This window comes from Rousettus aegyptiacus, unplaced genomic scaffold (assembly GCF_014176215.1).
Source record: "Rousettus aegyptiacus isolate mRouAeg1 unplaced genomic scaffold, mRouAeg1.p scaffold_m13_p_14, whole genome shotgun sequence".
NCBI classification, from domain to species: domain Eukaryota; kingdom Metazoa; phylum Chordata; class Mammalia; order Chiroptera; family Pteropodidae; genus Rousettus; species Rousettus aegyptiacus.
In genome coordinates this window covers 50,964,080-50,981,837 of record NW_023416289.1, presented here as the reverse complement: position 1 = coordinate 50,981,837, position 17,758 = coordinate 50,964,080, and the positions used below count along the sequence as shown (strand labels likewise).

The 17,758-nt window shown below is 48.2% G+C and overlaps 2 protein-coding genes across 8 annotated transcripts in view; both read left to right on the top strand.

Moving 5' to 3' along the window:
• The window catches only part of ALPK3 (alpha kinase 3), a 42,038-nt gene extending 36,173 nt beyond the window's left edge, over positions 1-5,865 (top strand). Inside the window, exons 11-14 of one of the 2 annotated variants that reach the window (XM_016151679.2) lie at positions 197-285; positions 1,064-1,287; positions 3,591-3,639; positions 4,225-5,865. In XM_016151679.2, the coding sequence (XP_016007165.2) occupies positions 197-285; positions 1,064-1,287; positions 3,591-3,639; positions 4,225-4,570 (708 nt within the window). In that variant the 3' untranslated portion in view covers positions 4,571-5,865. Of the gene's footprint in view, positions 1-196; positions 286-1,063; positions 1,288-3,590; positions 3,640-4,204 lie in introns of both variants that reach the window. The other variant, XM_036231896.1, reaches the window with a different exon arrangement.
• Positions 5,866-5,979: 114 nt separating this feature from the next.
• Positions 5,980-17,758, top strand: part of SLC28A1 (solute carrier family 28 member 1) — a 45,607-nt gene continuing 33,828 nt past the window's right edge. For all 6 annotated transcript variants that reach the window (XR_001597692.2, XR_001597688.2, XR_001597685.2 and 3 more), the window contains exon 1: positions 5,980-17,627. The gene's annotated coding sequence lies outside the window, so the exon portion shown is untranslated. The remainder of the gene's footprint in view (positions 17,628-17,758) is intronic.

The window sequence follows — 17,758 nt, the reverse complement described above, 5'->3', positions numbered from 1 at the left end:
AAAACAAGTCCAAAGCCTCTTGTTTTTTATGTGAGAAAAGTAAGGTGCAGAGCAAGGAGCAGGAAGAGCATGAACCCAAGTTTCCAGGGCTGGATCTCTCCCTATAGTCCTCTGGCAGTTGGCCCTCGTGCTTCAGTTAGGCCTGAGAGAACAGGGGAGCCACCTTGCTGACAAGATCGGGTTCTCTCATCCACAGGGGTGCAAGATCCAGAACATGAGTCGGGAGTACTGCAAAATCTTTGCGGCTGAAGCCCGGGCCGCACCTGGCTTTGGAGAGGTGCCTGAGTAAGTGCATGGGGAGCAGGGCATGCAGTGTCCAGACCTGCTGACTTGAGCTTCTGCAAAGAACAGCGATTTCACAGGGGTTTCCTGAGTTATGGCTTCATGCAAATGAGCCCAGAGCTAAACCCATGCTCAGCTCTATGGTCCCACAAAACGTAGGAATAAAAATCCCAAGATTCAGTGCCCACTTTAGGAAAGCCTCTGCCCTGGTCTCATTCTCCCCCCCACTACCCCAGTTCTCCATGTTGGACACATGTGGCAGAGTTTGGACACAGTGTATTCTGGGCCTCTCTGAAGGTGGTGGGCTAGGCCGAGTTCCCAGGCACACTGGTCAGGACTCCTCTGTGGTCACAGGCCAAGGGGCTGGGTTTGTAGGAGTCAGCTGTAAATAGACCTTGTTTCCACTTTGAGACCTGAACCTGGACTCCTACTCTTGGATATTGGGGTCTGGCTGGCATTGAACCACAGTCTGGTTGAATCCTCTCCAGAGGTGTTTCTTTTTGACACAGTCCGGTCTTCGTCCAGCCCCCAGGCACAGAGTCCTTCTGGGGCCATCGTATGGCTCAGTTCTCCTCTCGCTGACCTTAGAACGGACAAGACTTTGAAGCCAGTGACCTCCATTTCCTTTCCTGGACTCAGGGTGGGGCTCCCCTCCCTTGCTGTCTTTCAGTCTCTTTCTTGAAAGGGTACCCCTTTTAGATCCAAGAGTATAGAATTGAGATGCAGGGGGAGCCCTCGGGCACCATACTTCCGGCTCACTGCAGGGTGAAACTGTGTTTAGGATCATACCACTATATCTGATCTACCGGCCTGCAAACACTATCCCGTACGCTACCCTGGAGGAGGACCTGGGCAAACCCCTAGAGCCTTACTGCTCCCGGGAGTGGGGCTATGCCGCAGCGCCAGCAACATCTAGCAGCTCAGAAGCTATGCAGAAATGCCAGACCTTCCAGCACTGGCTCTATCTGTGGACAAATGGCAGCTTTCTGGTGACAGATCTGGCAGGTATGAGGGTGTGAGTGTGTACATGTATGTGTGTGTGCATGAGCATGTGGAGGGGCAGAGCACAGTGCTTGTGTACTATTCTGCTACACACTTTCACACTTATTCTCCTGTGCTTTTCACAGTAACTTCGTAAAGTAACTGAGACAGGCACCATTTTGTATGCGACCCTAATACATATGAGGGCCTCCTGTAGCCTAGTCTGTAACTGCAGTTGCATTTAAACGTATGCATTCCAGGCTCTACTTAAAATTAAAAAGGAATTTATTTCAAAGAACATTACAAAAGATCTAATCAAAGCCTATGACCACTTTTTCTAAATCTCCCTTCCTGCCTTCCTTGCAGCTTTGCTCTGGACTTTCTCCCTCTCCATACTTCCCAGACTCTCCCTTTCATCCCAGCACTTGTAGCTTTACTATCCCTTGCCTCCCCACTCCTTCCTTCCTTTCCTCTTCCTTCACCCTCCTCTTCTGCTTCTATCTTTGTTAGCTTTTTATTATGTAAACCAGTGTAGTCTTTCTGACTTCTTTTTAGTGTATTTCTGTTTCTCTCATTACTCAGATTCTCCCCAACAAAGGAAGGCCAGCAAGCATGAATCCTCCTTCCTTCTCTGACCACCTTCTCCATGCCTCCCCCCTTTAACCAGAACTGGGCAGGGGAGAGGAAAAGATAAAACTTTCTTTACAGCGGGAGGAGAGGAATGCTGATTCCGTCTGGTGCCTAATGTAAATAAGTGAGAAAACTAAAGGCCAGAGAGAAAACTGACTCACATGTGCTTTTCATTGGGGTTAAACTGTACAGTGTAAATATTGTATCTGTAACTCCATGTATTGAGTGGAGGGGCCTACTAACACATCAAGCCATTATCATTTATGCTTCATTAACTCATAAGTTCTCCCTTCCTTCCTTCAATCCCTCCAGCATTTACTCAATATTAGAAAGATAAAAAGGTGAATTAGGAATAATCATTGTCGTTAAGAAGCTATGATAAGTATACCAATTTCTATAATGAGATAAAATGGTATAGTAGAAAGACTTAGGAGTGCAAAGATTAGATTTAAGTCTGGGCCTCATTGTTTTCCAGCTGGCTCTCTGTTTTACAGAGAAGAAAACTGAAGCTCAGGTCATTTAATTCTGCCGAGCTGCAGTTTCCTTTCCCTCTCTTGGAATAATAATACCTTCTCTGCCTACCTCTTAGACTTGTTATAAGGATTAACTGAGGCCATATTTGTGAAAGCACTCTGCAGACTGTGAACTGAAAGTCTGTGCAGGTATAAGGGAGTATCATTATCATACTGCAAACTGGAACGTGATAAATGTTGAAAGACATGACAGAAATTAATATCTACTGTATAACTACTGTGTTTCGGACACTGAGTTAGAGTCCTCCACACACTGTGATCTCTGTGAGCTGGGCAGTATCATTCCCATTTTTACAGTGGCGGATTAGAGATAGTAAGTGATTTGCCAGGTTCACACAGCTCAGAATGACAGAGCCGAGATGTAAATCCAGGTTCATCTGACGGTTAAGCCCACATTTTTGCTACTCTGTCTCACAGTGGTACCCAGCCCCATTCGTGAAAGGCAGGTTTCTAGAAGAGTGAGACCAATTTGAAAAGAAGAAAGATCACAAATCTAATGCATGAGTGTGAAGATGCTGGGGCAGACTGGAAGGGTGGAGAAACTTCTCCCTCACCATCTTGCTTGGCTTGATTCTTTCAAGGCTGTCTTGACCTAGACCATCTTGGCTCTAGCAGTGCTTGCTTGCTGCCTTTTTGAGTATGCAGAAGCCGGTCTCATCCAGTGTTATATTTCTGCTGCCCCAATTTCCCTCACATTCCCACCTTCTCTCTCCTGTCCAGATCAGCTAACCTGTTAAGGGAAATGAGAAAGTTTTAGCTCAGAGCCAGCGGCCAGCCCAGTTTGTGACCTAATCTGATTCAGTAGAGGCAGGGTTACACAGATGGAAGTGTTTTGGACCTAGAAGTAAAAAATATTGAACTTTCACTGTGACTCACAGTAGTCAGTGCTCAGTGATTGAATGAATGAATAAATATGACTTAGCTTGAGTCACTTAACTGTGCCTAGCTCCTCACCTGTAAAAATGGGAATATTATTACTACTAATAATATAGAGATATCCATGCTGCCTGTAAGACAGGCCATTGGTGATGTCCCAGTGACAGGATGCCTGAAGATGTGCCCTGAAACCCACAAGTTCCCATCTAAAGGATATCCATCTTGAAGACACGTGGGTCCTAGAACCAGCCTAGGCTGCCATCAACTTCCATCTTTCTCTCTTTTCAGGGGTTGACTGGAAGATGACTGATGTGCAGATCGCCACCAAGCTGCGAGGGTGAGTACTTCTAAGGACAGAATGCCCTCTGAGAGTCTTCTCATGGTGTCACATATCAAAGTTATTCTGGTCTCCATCCCTGAGGTGCTTGCCTGTGGCCAAATGGTCCTGGTCACACCTTGACCATACAATAGCATCCCAGAGGCTGCTGATGCCCACTGTCTGTGCTGGACCAGCAGCTGTCGACGCCCACACATGGGGGTCACCTGCAGTCCTGGACTTTCACTGTACCTGCGTCTCTTTCTTCTCACTTGAGAAAGCTCATCACCGCACGGCTGGGCCAGGGCCCTGTGAACAGAGGGACGCCTTAGAGTCTTTTCTTATTTATGTTAAAAAGGCAGATTATCCTCACACCAATTAGTGTCCCACGTGATGAGTTCCATGAGCCAGGGCACGGTGAGACCTCAGTTTAGAATTGAGGTTTTGGATGCTGCCACCTGAAGTAGCACGGGACAGACTCCCCAGCACCCTCAGGTAGGGTCTACCTAGGGCATGACACACTGGCCACAGCCATCCCCGGATCAGCCCCGCAAAGACCCTCAGTCTGAGTATGACTCCCACTCAGCTCTTATTGTTTGGCTGCAGATACCAAGGCCTCAAGGAGAGCTGTTTCCCTGCCCTGCTGGACCAGTTTGCCTCCTCTCACCAGTGCAACACCTTCTGTGAGATGCTGGGGCTGAAATCCCTCAAGGGCCCCGAGGCTGCCCACCCCCAAGCCAAGGCCAAAGGCTCCAAGAGTCCATCTGCTGGCAGAAAGGGACCCCAGCTGAGTCCTCAGCCCCAGAAGAAAGGCATCCCCAGTCCCCAGGGCACCCGGAAGAATGCCCCAAGCTTCAAGGCCACTCCTCAGGCCTCAGGGGCAGTCGCCACACAGTTACTGGGACAGCCTCTCGTCCATGAGGAGGGCTCCAAGGCCCAGGGCACACGGTAGCCCCCACAGGAGGCTGGGGGCCTCCACCCAGCAGCTGACCAACAAGGAAGCAGCTCAAACCGGTGGAGACTTTTCCAGTACAGATGAACCAGAGAAGGTGCACTGAGAAGGCTCTGCTTAGGGGGCCTCTCCAAGCATCCTCTCCTCAGTCAGCTCCTCAGTCAGATGGTTTTGGTGCGTGGCACACAGCCCAGTGGCGTCTCCTGGTGCCATGTCACCCAGGGCTTCTAGGCCCCACCTCCAAGTGCCCTGGGGGCTGAGGCCCTCCTTGAAGTTTACACTGGCCACTGCTGCAGGCTCCCCGAGTCCTCTGCATGAATTCTGCACCCTGACCTCTCGCCCCAGGCAGATGGTGTCCTCTGGGACACGCAGGCCGGCACTTTCCCTCAGCCCTCTGTTTGGCACTGTTCTTTCTCTGTCCTCAGGGCTCCAGACTTCTGCTGTGTCTGGCCTGGTGACTCTCAGGGTGTCTTCTTCTGGCTTCTTGCTTCATTCATCCCAGCTTACCCTGAAACTAACTTGTCTCTGAGCCTAGTTGGGGCTCAGGGCCCTTGCAGAACCTGTCATGTCCTTGTGCGGTGGTCTTTGGTGACGTGTGTTCTTGCTCTTCCTTCCCTCATCACTCAGGCACTCACCTGCTTCCCATGCTTTCTTACGCCCCACCTCCCCATTCCTGGCTTTGAGCGCAGTTGCTGCCTATTGCCTGCTGTTTGCTTACTGCTTGTCCCCTTACCTGATGGCTCCCTAGCCTGCCCCAGAATCCTACCCACCAGCACCCAGGTGAGGGGTGGACTTTCTGGCCTCTAGTCCACCCCTGTCTACTCCTCCCCTACTTCTTCCAGGCTCTTTACCCATGGGTGAGAGCTGGCACAAGGGTTGCTTCAGCAGCTGTGGCCAGAGGGAAGGTGTGGACTTGGAGGGACCTTGTGCCCCATACTGAAAGGAGGTGGGTTCCTGTGAATTTCACATCCCTTCCTGACCAGGGATGGAGGGCTGGGACTCTTCTTCATAGGGAGGTAGTATGGAAATTCCAGGAAGGATGCAAGCCATCCATGCCTGGGTAGAGAGGTGCCTCTGTGTCTGGGACTTAGGACCCCTGTCCCCAACCATTACCTCTGATCCTGGAGCTCCAACTCTAGGCCCTCATATATGGCCTCCCAAGGAATTGCTGTGCTCCACACCCTGGGTCCTTCCTGAGAGTCCCTGCTGGGGGCCCTGGAAGGGGTGGGTCTGGAGCTAGCCTGCTCCCTTTGAAATGCAATAAAGGCAGCAACTGTGTTTCCTGCTCACCCTCATCTGGTGTGGTTGTAGGTGTATGGACTCAGGGTCCCATCCCCTCAGGCAGGTTCTCCCAGGGCGACCTACAGTCCTTGGGCCCACTGGAAAAATGAATCCATGTTTTGGCTCCTGAATTGATGTTCAGTCTCAGCCTTCTGTGGGCACAGCTCGATCGTCTGTGCTTTTTGTACATTTGTGCTGACGGCTTGTGCCCCTTAGCAGGATGTCTGGGGACTTGGGCCCATATTGGAATTGCTCCTTCATGTGGGAGAGGAACACAAAGGAACCCAGGAGGGACAAGTAAAGCTGGGGGCTCAGGGGAAACACCAGTGTCTGGCTACCTCTGCTGCAGCCAGCCCAACCCAGGGGACAGCCAGCGTTTGCCTCTCAGCCACTCACTGATTTTTCTCAATCCCAGCCTTCCTTGCCACACCCCCAGGGCCTTTTCTCTTGCCTGATGTTTATCCCCTCCCATCTTGAGATTTCTGACTTCTCTGCTTTTCATGCTCAGGTGACTTTTTCTTCTTGCCCCAATGTGCTTCCAGCTCTCAGCCTGCCTATACAGACTGCTTTGCTGAACCAGAGCTGGAATATTGTTTGTTTGTTTATTCATCCATTTAGCAGACATAGAGAGCACTTACTTTATGCCAGACCCTGAGCTGACAGCTCTTGGTGGGCAAAGATGTATGAAACAGTCTCAAAAGATACTCTTTCTGTTAGGTTTCTTGGGTTTTCAGCAACAGAAATGGACTCAGACCAATTTAAGGGGGAAAAAAAAAGGTTCATGGGAAGGGCGTTGTAGTAGCTCACAGAACCAGGGAATAGCTGAGCAATTGGCCTTGAGAAGTGGGGCCAGAGTAGCTCTAAGCCTGCCTCCCAGGAGCTGCTGCTGCTGGCAGGTCAATACCAACCAGCTGTCGGTTACAGTGGGCCCCTGTTCATTCAAGATCCAAGTTCCTGGCCTGGAGTTAAGGGCCTCCTGGAGTGAGAGAGAGGCAGTTCTCCAAAGGATGGAAATTCTTTCCAGAAGAATGGCAGAGAGCAGGAAGGTAGAAAGGGCTCGGTGGGCAACAACAAAAGATACCACCCCCCACCCCCACACACACACATATGCACGTTGTGCTTCTTGTCTGATGTATTAATGGCTCTTCCACATACAACCAAAACCAAATTCCTCTCTGCTAAGGGAGACCATTCAAGGTCACATCCAATGACTAAGTCCAAGGGTAATGACTGGGGCTACCATTCTCCACAGTCTGGTGTCATTAGTGGTACTCTGCCCTCTTTTATCACAATCCCATTTTGAAATTCTGCAACCTGTGGACTAAGTGGTAAAATTAACCATTTTTAACCAAAACTATATAATTGCAGGAAAGCACATGTGGGTAAAGGCTACAGTCTATCTGTAGCTGGTCATGAGAACTAGCCTTTATGACTAGTGAGTTTTGCCTCTTGGAGTACCCTAATCTTCACTTCCGAAGTCCAGCTCCTTGATGGCCCTGCCTGGGTGGCAGCATTTCCCACTGGGTGTGGCAGTACCAGGAACACTCTGGGAACCCCTCACATCTGCTTGTACCCCTGCCCCTTTTATATTATAGCAAGCATATTTTTTTTTGATAGAGTTAGTCATCCTAGCTGCTCCCATGACCTCTTGTCCTGTGTCACTCAAGAGATACAAGGAGCCTGAAATGGCCAGGCACCTCAGCTTCCGGTTCACTTGAGTGATTACTGTGACTTTGGGGAAATATTTCCTTGGCGGACTAAAACCTCTACACCAGCCTGATCCCAAACCTCAGGTATGAGAAAAGCATTGAGATGTAATAACACATCCCTCTCCACTCTGCTTCCTAGCCTGTAGAAGAAATAGCACCATGACTTGGTTGCCAGTTCAGAGCTTATATTACAGCCTGCGGGCCTGACCCAACCTTGCAAGGTATTGTTTCTCAGCTGATGCCATAGCTGAGTGTTCAACAAACCATTTCATTATACTATCAAGTTAACTGCTTCTGGACTGTGGGGATCCTGACAAGATGTGTGAGTGCCCTTGGCATCAACCCATTATTTTACTTTTGCTGTAAAATGGGTTATTTGGTTGAATGCAACCTGTGGGGATGCCACAGTGATGTTGACAGCCTTTGGTAATTCCATGGATATTGATGGTGGGAGAGGCATGATGGGTAAGGGAAGCAAAAAAAGTCCTACCTTCTTAAGCCATGCATCGGTATAGGTTGAGGGGAGCCCAGCAGCAGGGCAGGAGAAAGCATTGTGGTAGAATGAGGGGGCAGCCCCCAGACACGGCTGAGAGCCTTGTTCTGGAGGGCCTTCTGGTGGAGTGCTGCTGGCCATGCCTGACTATGGCTGGGTGGGTCAGAACTGACCTCATGAGGGGCAGCGTGGCCGTCTGGTATGCTTGCAGCTCAACATTTAGGTTCCCCACAAGCCCAGTGGTCAGCCAGAGGCCATGTCTCAAAAGATTAATTGTTACTTTTTGGCCCAAGCATCACTCTGTTCCAAATCATAGGTTCCTCTTCTGTACTTTTCTGACCAGGACTCGCCCTAAGTGTTATATAGCACTCTGCTCCGCCACAGTCTCCATGTCATTGCCCAACATTGCCTCAGGCACCATTGAATCTGCCGGGCCATGAGTCCTGGTGGTAGAGCTGTGTTATAAAGGCTTTCTCAGCAAAAGAGCCTTTGCTTGCTCTAGGCCCAACCAAAGGGGGTGGCCTACGTCAATCAGTGAGTGGGTTGGAGCAATCTGTCCCAGAGTGACAGTTTTGCCTGGAATTGGGTCTTAGTGGTAAGGGATTAAAAATGCAACAATTTGTTTTACATTATGGGGGAAAGATTCTGACCTCAGCAGACCCATTGACCTCCCCCCACCCCACCCCAGAACTTTATCAAGGGGGCAGGTCTTTGCATTTTAACGTGATTTATCTCTCATATCTGACTCATGTTATGTCTTAGCAAGGCATTTAGGGAAGTTGGTGATCTCCAGGCCCTGTTGCCACAATGCCATCAGTGTGATGCTACATTGTGGTGGTAAGGACACTGTCCCTGTGAGCCGGGCTGTGTCGTAGAGCTGGACAGTTAAGATAGTCTGTATGTTTAAGCCAGGGCAGCAGTGGACTACAGCTGTCCTACCAGGTGAAGAGAAATTGCTTCTGATGTTCTTTGTTCATCAGAATAGAGGAAAAAAAATGACTTCATTAGTTCAGAGGATTTATACCAAATGCCAGGAGCTGGATAAATTCGCTTTAGCAAGAAGATCATCCCTGGCACAACACCTGCAATTGGAGTCATCACTATGACTGTTTACAACAGCCCAGGTGTCTTGCACTGGCCGAGCTGAACTGCGGTAGGAACCACTGTGACTCACTCTCGAGTGCTTGGTGGTAATGCTACTGTCTACAGTTTTCCCGGGGTACGGTATTACTTTTGATTTACCATTTTGCTAGGGAGGGAGAATTCTAATGGCTTGTAACTCGTCCTGTCCTGCCACAGTCACTCTCACCCCCCAAATCAGAGAGCCATTGTGGGATTTAGGCCTATTTCAGAACTTACCCATTTCAGCTGTACCCTCAAAATAACCCCTGGTTGGCTTTGAAATTCCACTGGGTCCACTGTAGCATAGAACTTGGTCTATTAATCATCCCCATTAATTGGCAGATCTCATCTTTTCCATTGTTCCCAGAAATTAGACCTAGCTTGGAGCCGGTGTCCTACAGAACCCCTCTCCCCAAGTTTGGGTGTTTTTCCTTCCCTTCTGTAGTTCCCAGATATATGGATATGGATGCCTTTGGAGAAGGCTTCAAGGAAGGTTTGCAACATACATCTAAGTGTTGAAATGAGGTTTCCTTTCAAAGATATTTGGCTTTGTCTCCATCGAAGGTTTGGAAATTAAGTGGGAGATGTTGGTAGCTTGACCCAGACCTGTTTGCCCAACCAGAAGCCCTTAGTTGGGGTGGTAATGAGGCAACATCTTAAGGGTCTTCTGGTCTTTTACATTCCTGGGACCCAACAATTGGCCAGCCACAGCTAGAGGCCTGGTTTCCCTGCCTACGCTCATTGTGGTGACTCCCATACTGTGTCCTTCTCTCTACCTCTGCTGCTGAGCTCAGGGAGCTCATTTCCATGGCAGCTCTCCCAACCAGCATTCCAGGCCTGGAGAGGAGAGCCAGCAGAGCCTCGCCAGTTTATTTCTTATGGCAAGGAGTGAGACCATCCGGGTCCTGCCAGAGGACAGTGAGGGTGGATGGACTGGATGCATGCCGAGGACCCAATAAAGCATTCTTGCCTCCTGAAATCTGTGAGTTCCCGCCTTTCTCAGACTTTTGATATTTTGATATATTTTAGCATGATCAACATTTGTTCCAGATTTGTATTATTCAATGCCCTCTGCCTCCATGCTCCTGAAACGGTAAGGACTCTTATCTGGCTGTTTGAGATTCTACTTTACAGAATCTCTGGTGAGTGAACGTATCAAAAAATATAACCTGCACCAAAATTATGTGCTGCTCCCACGGTCAAACAGCCTTAGAAGAGTTTCTGTCAATTTTCCCTTTTTTTGACAGCGTATATTATCTTGTTCATACAGTTTATTCTGGGTGTAACTCTTCCTTTTCCTGATCCGAATCTGCCTGTCATCCCCTGGGCCGTGTTAAGTGTGGAATCTGGTTACTAGCAGATCGACTGCATAGTGTGGGTTAGGGTCCAGGTCTCAGTTTTGGAACATGATGTCCCCTGAGCTGATCAAACTCAGGGAAGCCCTCTCATTCACTAAACTTAGAAGAAAATGGAATTTATACACCAGAAACTCGACTTTCTAGTTTTTAATGAGAAATTGAGCCATCCAGGGACTGGACACTAGTGTTTACCTAACAAGTAAATTCTTCCCTCCTCCTTCTGAAAGGAAAAGCTTAAGGGTACCCATCATGAGAAACTTGTTTAGTGAGCTTGGAACAGGTCAGACAGATCCTTAGTTCAGATCCAGCTTTACTACCCATGTGAATTTGAGCTCGTTGCTCAATATTTCTGACCTGAGGTACTTTATCTTTTTAAAAATGTTTTCACTAATACTTATAGACCATCTATCATATGTGATAATTCTCTGTCCTGGGTACATAATAGTGAATGAAATAGGCATACACTCCTCTCTGAAGAAGTTCACAGTGTGGCAGGGGTAGCCAAACATTAAACAAACATACCAATAAGTATAAAATGGCAAATGTAGTACTAAGTGCTGTGAAGCAGAAGAACGAGAGAGAATCCCAGCAGAGGGTGGGGCCTAAATTAGACTAAGAAAGAGTCTTAGGAGCCAGTCTGAGGGTGTGATATTTGAGCTGAGAGCTGAAGGATGTCGGTGAGAGGAAGGGGAAGGCGGGGAAGCACGTACCAGGAGAGGAAACAGTCCATGCAAGGGTTCTGCATCAGGTTACAGGAAGGGCGGAATGGAAGGAAGCTCGTGTGATGCATGCAGTTCATCAAGAGGACTGTCATATCACAGTACGAGGCTCAGGGGCAGGGCCAAGCACAAGATGTCTGCAGTGGGTGCTAAGGGCAGCGGTGCCATCAGGTGGGATCAGTTACAACTGGAAATAATAGAGAAACCCTTGAGCAACAGTGGTGGCAAGCTAGAGAAAGCTGTTTCTTCCTTAGCAAGAAGTCTGTAGTAGTAGGAGATCTGGATGTGAGCCATCTAGGCCCGGCATGGCAGCTCTAGGATGTCGTCGGAACCGAGGCTTCTCTCTGCTCTATCCTCTCAACCCAACCAAGAGTAATAATTGATCCTAAGTGCAACGTCATAAATAGAACTTAAATAGTAATGCAGCTGTCAAACACTACACAGTTAAATCTTCTTATCTATAGAGGTCGACAGATAACATCTAAAGTGGAAAATAAAAAGTATATTTATATATCATCTGTCTGTCCATCTGTCCGTCTATCCATCCATCCATCCACCCATCCATCCTCCCATACCTCTATCTATCTACCTCGCTTATCACTCATTTATTTTATTTATAGAAGTTACTACCAGAAGTAAAAAGCAAGAACGCTTGTTTGTGGTTGTCTGGGGTGGGGTTGTGGGGAGTGGGGCTGGTCCCTGGTTATCCCAGTTCTGGTCTCCCTGAGATTAATGATGAACTTCCTTTAAATTTCTTTTGCTTGTTACTCACTTGGATTTTACTTGAAACAGAAGGGCCTAGAGAGGGACCCAGCTCCCTCTGCTTCAGGAAGTGCCTATCAGAAATCGAGATACAATTTGCCTATTAGATTGTATCCCATTCAACTAGGCAAATTTAATTGCAACGGCAAATATGAGATTGATGGAACTTGGAGAGACCAGAGCATGTCTTTAGTATGTCTTGTGTGGTTGGGGCTGCCTCTGGCTAACCCGAGAGACTGTCCTCTGACGTTGGAACTGATGTGGTTCAGAAATGGCTCTTTCCTGTTATTTCCAAAGGGCAGTGAGGGGCAGCATCTACCAGACACGCAGCCTCAGGGGACATAGCACACATGAGGACGAAGGCCCTCCACCCTCACACTTGCAGCATACACCTGGGCAGTGGAGCTACAACAGGACATGATTATGTGGATTCCTGGCTGAGATAACGGCCTAGTCAGCTCTGCTGGCCACTGGCTTTGTAACACATTGAGTAGTGCATCCAGGCCCAGTATGGGACATGCCCTTGGGGGTTCCAGCCAACTGACATTTCTGACAAAGTGAAACACCCTGGTTTCATACTAAACCTCTTCAGTTCCACCAGACCCCATGAGAATTCTCATTGGAACAAGGCTATAAACAAGTCCAGCATCCTCTCTGGGAGTCCCCTGAGACAGGCAGAGTACCTGTGGGGAAGAGACTCTGCTTTGGCCTGGCCTGCCCAGACCAAAGCAGCCTAGGAGTGAGGGATGCCAACAGAGCCAGTGAGTTCTCATCTGTAGTGGGCACTGCTGGTGCCCTGCCCAGGTCCTGTTTAGCATGGGCATCCATCTCCCCGGTGCTATGAGTGAGTTAGCTCACTTAGTTAGCTCACAGCTGCCCCTTGTCTGAAGAATTGTCCTGAGCTGAATGGAAGCCACTTACCTAGGAGGCAACACCCCCTCCCAATCCCTTCCCTAGTCCTTGGCCCATGACTGACTGGCCTGGTCTCAAGGTGGGACTAACCTGTGGGAGAGCTGGTGTTTCAAAGTTTCCTTGTGGGATCGCACTAAAGCCAGGCTCTTGCTAAGACCACACTCTCACTTGTCACCCCTACCCCATCCTGCCCCCCTTACTTCCCTTCTTCCAAGAGCCTCTTTCTGCACTTTGGAAATAATAGGAAAGGGCTATCTCTGAGCTACATCAGTTCTGAGGTTAGAGGACAGTGCCTTATGGGTTCTCGAGCAAATCACTTGAACAGGAATTCTTATCTCAAGCTAAGGAACCTGCCTAAGATGTACTGGGCACCCTGCTGTGTAGACTTGGTTATTGGGGGAGACATTTCATTGGGGCTCTCTTTATCTATCATGGCAAAATGCTTGTCCTCAGAGCAGTTGGAGTCTAATTAATTATTCAGGGTATGTGGTTGATTTCCCGATAAATCAGCTGCTGCAGAATTTGTGCTGGGTCTTCCTCAGGAAGTTGCTCAGGGGCATAGTATCCCCAATGTCATGGAGTCTGAATAGAGAACACAGTTCACAGCCATCGGATCTGGGTGTGGGCCCAGAATCCACTCTGCCTGCCAAGCAGCCCGTGAGTGGGAACATGGGGTGGACGCCTCAGGTGCCAGCTCAGATCTCCCAGGTGTGAGCATGGAGCACAGCGGCCCATGGCTCCACCTCAAGCTGTTCAACGTCTCAGTAGTTGCTCCATTTATGGTGCTGGCTCCCCCATCACACACCTCCATCAAGGACAGGCGGGAGAAACGGTGACCACTACCTACCTACCTGTGTTACTGGGAAGGGTAACTGAAATAGTGCAGGTAAAGCTCTTAGCACAGCCTGGCACATACCAAGCTCTAAGGCATCACTCAGCTGGTGCCGTTGTCATCATCAGGAACTACAGGATCCATCTCGGCCCACTCACACACACACTGTTCTCCAAGGTGGGAGACCCCTCCATCAAGATGGTACGACTAACGGATTTCTACCTCCACCCCTGGAAATTGTCCCTCCAGGTTTTATCTTGTGTGAAATAGCACCGCCTCCCGACCCACATGCTGGCCAATGTTGACCTTCTATGGTGGGTCAGACTTCCCACAAACCACCACTACATTGGAACAGAAAGGAACTGGACACAACCTTTGGAATAATGAAATTTGCCTCTACAGGCATAGTGAAACGGAAAGGAGAACTTCAGAATGAGTCATGGGGCGTAATTGGTAGGTCCACACAGAACAGTTGGCACTAGTCAGAGGAGACTCAGAGATGAGGCCGTGCCTTTCATTCCATAGCACATGTTATCGGTGGAATCACCCGTGTCGAGGGAGGCAAGATAGGCCTGGACAGTTCAGTGTCTAGATGTGACACTCAGAGGTGTCCATTCCGTTCTTCATAACAGTTGTATTTAATTTGTGGTGCCCCACATATGCACACTGCCAGTCTATGATAGGTTCACTTTCTTGGCTTCTCCCAGGAGGCCTGAGTCCTCTTCTGTGAAATCTGGCTTTGCATCAAAGTTCAGTAGGTGCCACATCAGACCACATCTCTGACAGCGGGAGGAGATGGAACAATCAAATTATTTTTGCCTTTATAATTAACCAGCTTATCACTTGTGACTCAGCATCAGTCTCGGCCAACAAGGCATTGGAGATGCAAACCAATAACCCCTATAGCCCTTGCCCTTGGCTGGAGGAAAGTGGTGTGCCTCCAAAGGAGGATACGGCTTTGGGGGGTGAAACTAACAAAAGTCAGGGATATCATCCTTGAACCCAATGGGATGAGGTAAATTAAGAGCTGCCTTGGTTTGTAGAACATCTTAACCTGGATCAAACTGAGAAGGAAGCATCTCAGTCTCTCATTATTTAAGAGCTAATATGAGGTATAGAAGCAAGAAGAATGGAAGGTAAAACAATAATGACAATAAGGAAATATTTTCCACAAAGTAGCACCAAGTTAAATATTTGGAAACAGTGATCTCTGAACTGCCTTGTCTCTTAAATTTCTCCCACCTGGTGATCTTGGGCACTCTTGGATGTGGGTCCAAGTATTCTTATTTGATCAGCCCTTTATTGTTAGCTGACAGAGATGATCCCCAGACCCATTCTTTTATTTGTTGGATAATGGCCATTCGTGCCCATCTGTTCTCGATGAATAGAGAGGGTCAAGGGGTGGACTGTATCAGGTAATCTTTGAATAGTCACGCCAAGCAGGCTGGCAGGGACAGTTTGGCCTTTTGGGTATTGGAGTGCTTGCTACAGAGTTGTGAGAAGAGCCCTGTGTTTGGAGTCTTGGGATGGTGCATCCCATGGAAAAGGACCGGTAGGAGATAAAAAATTCTGCGATGGAAAAGAGCTTCAGTTTTTGTAATTTGCTCTGTCAGCAGTTTTTTTTTTAGCTTAGAATATTTCTGCTATGACTATAGGAAGCTCACCATGTTTCAAAGCCCCAAATGAGAAAAGAAACGTATTGAATGTCCTTTCTGCTGACCAGCCCAGGTTTAAGAGAGAAGATAGCAGGTTCAACGGAGGACGGTGAGATCTTGTTCGCGGAACCTAACCAGGGGCCCTCTTTTTGTCCACTGCTTGTCCTCATCTGCAAAGAGCCAAGAAACGGGAGTGGACAAGATTGTGAGAAAAATAGATTGTTGAACACTCCTGATGATGATCTCTTCCTTTCACAGGCCTGAGTGTTTCACTCACCACTAATAAAAATACCTTCTTTATTTTATCAAAACCTGGCAAGGAGAAGGGATTCTCTCCCACTCTTTGGCCAAGAATCCCCAGAAATAGGAGGTGGCCCCAGAGAATTAAAACCAGAAACAGGTAAGTGGTTGCTGCTGAGGAATGGGACAGACATAGAAGAGGTGGAGCAGCTTCTTCATTACACATCCTTCTAAGTATTGCTCTGCTTTGATTGGAAGGGAAATTGTGTTTGCGTGTCTTTCTGTGTATGTGTGTATGTGTGCATGTGTTGTGTATGTGTATCCTGGTCCAAGCACCTCACTCTGGCTCAGTCCTAGGCCTCAGACATCATCTCCTCAGGAAACAGGCCACAGGGGGTCAAGTGACACGCTGAGGTCACACAGCTGGATGGGGTGGAGCCAGGACCCCCACGGCCCTCCAGCTCTTGGACTTCCCTTAAGGCCTCATCCCAATCTATCTAGCCTCCTGACTACCCAGCCTGTGGTCAGCCAAATGCCACCTGAAAAAAGTGTGTGGCTTCTAGAGGCCAGGATTATGATTGGCCACCCCTCCTTGAGCTGGGGAGCAGGGCAGACACACAGATCTCCTGGCTCGAAGGAAGAGAACTAGGATTGTTAAACAGAGTCTTCTGTTGGGCTCTGGGATAGAGAAAACACATGAGAGCTCCCCCTTCTGGCCTCCAGACTTTATTTTAAATGAGATTTCCGTTTATTAATATTTACACAATCAAGGCAACATATGGGCTCCCTCATGGAGCGAGTGGAGCAGGATGTAGATCTCTTCCCAAAACAAACTGCAAAAAAAGCTGGTATAGTATGGCCTCTTTTGTAAAATGAATAACATAAAACTGCATTCACTTAGGAAAAAATGTCTGAAGAAAAATGCCACAAACTCTGGTGATCATCTCCAGAGGTCTCAGATTAGAAGAATGGTTGACTTCCCGTGTTTTGTATTTTTACATGTTTTGTATATTTTTATAAAATTTAGATGTTTAACATTGCACATGTAATGTTTTGATGATCAGAATGACAGACAAAAAGTTTTTGAAAAGAGTGGTACCCCTGCCCACCATCCATCATTCTCCAACCTTCCAAAACAACCAGCATTTGCAGGTAACTCTGTATCATGTGTTACCAGGAAGCAATGATGTATATCATAAAGGATTTTGTCCTGAGTGTGTGATTAATTATTAAAGAGATGTCTTCAATCTGTTAGATAAGTTTAATGTTTAGTTAGAGGATTCAAACACTAAAGGGTTTGCCCCTTGACTTTGAACACAGTTGCTTAAGTGTCATTTAAAGAGAAAATAGAACAGAAGGGCAAAATGTGTGATTTTGTTTTGTTTGCAGTACTGTATGGATGCTTAGACTTGAAACAATTCTGTTTGTGACAGCTGCACTGCTTCCTTTATCTTCAAGTTCAGGAAAATAGGTTGTTATTATAATTACTGGTTCGGTGAGGAAGGGTGACTGGGTAAGAGGCCAAATAAAAAGTTAAATGCACAGTCTGAAAAATGGAGTAGCACCGATGGCAGAGGAAAAAGGAGACCACAGGAGGGGTTGTGGGGAGGGTGAGGATAACCCTCCTGAAAGAGGTGCGTGTGTTTGGGAGTAGGGGAGAGTGGAGAGGAGGGCATCTCTGATGAGGAGGGCAGATTAAGAGGGCAAGAGTTCAGTGGGCCAGGCCTAGAGTGGGACCCACTTGTCCTGTTTCCTCTTTTCCCTGAGAGAGGTTGGGGTCCCTCCGGGGCCATGGCCCTGGGCTTTGGACAGAGCTGGGTGGGAGGCCCAACCTACTCCAATTCCGAACTCTGCCCAGGAACTTCCACTGAAATGAGAAGAAAGGACAAAGTGCAAGTAGGTTGGATCCAGCTCATCTTCACAGAAATACGGTCTTCCGCCTGTACCCGAGAGTGGCTTCTTCACCACAAATACGTGAGTTGGAATCGCAGCCTGCCTCCCTCTGTGTAGCTGTGTGTGTGCGCGTGTGTGTGCATGGGTAACTTTCTTTCCCAGGTCCCACCTGGGTGTGCACTTCCACAAGTGTTCTTGCCTGCGTGTGCAGG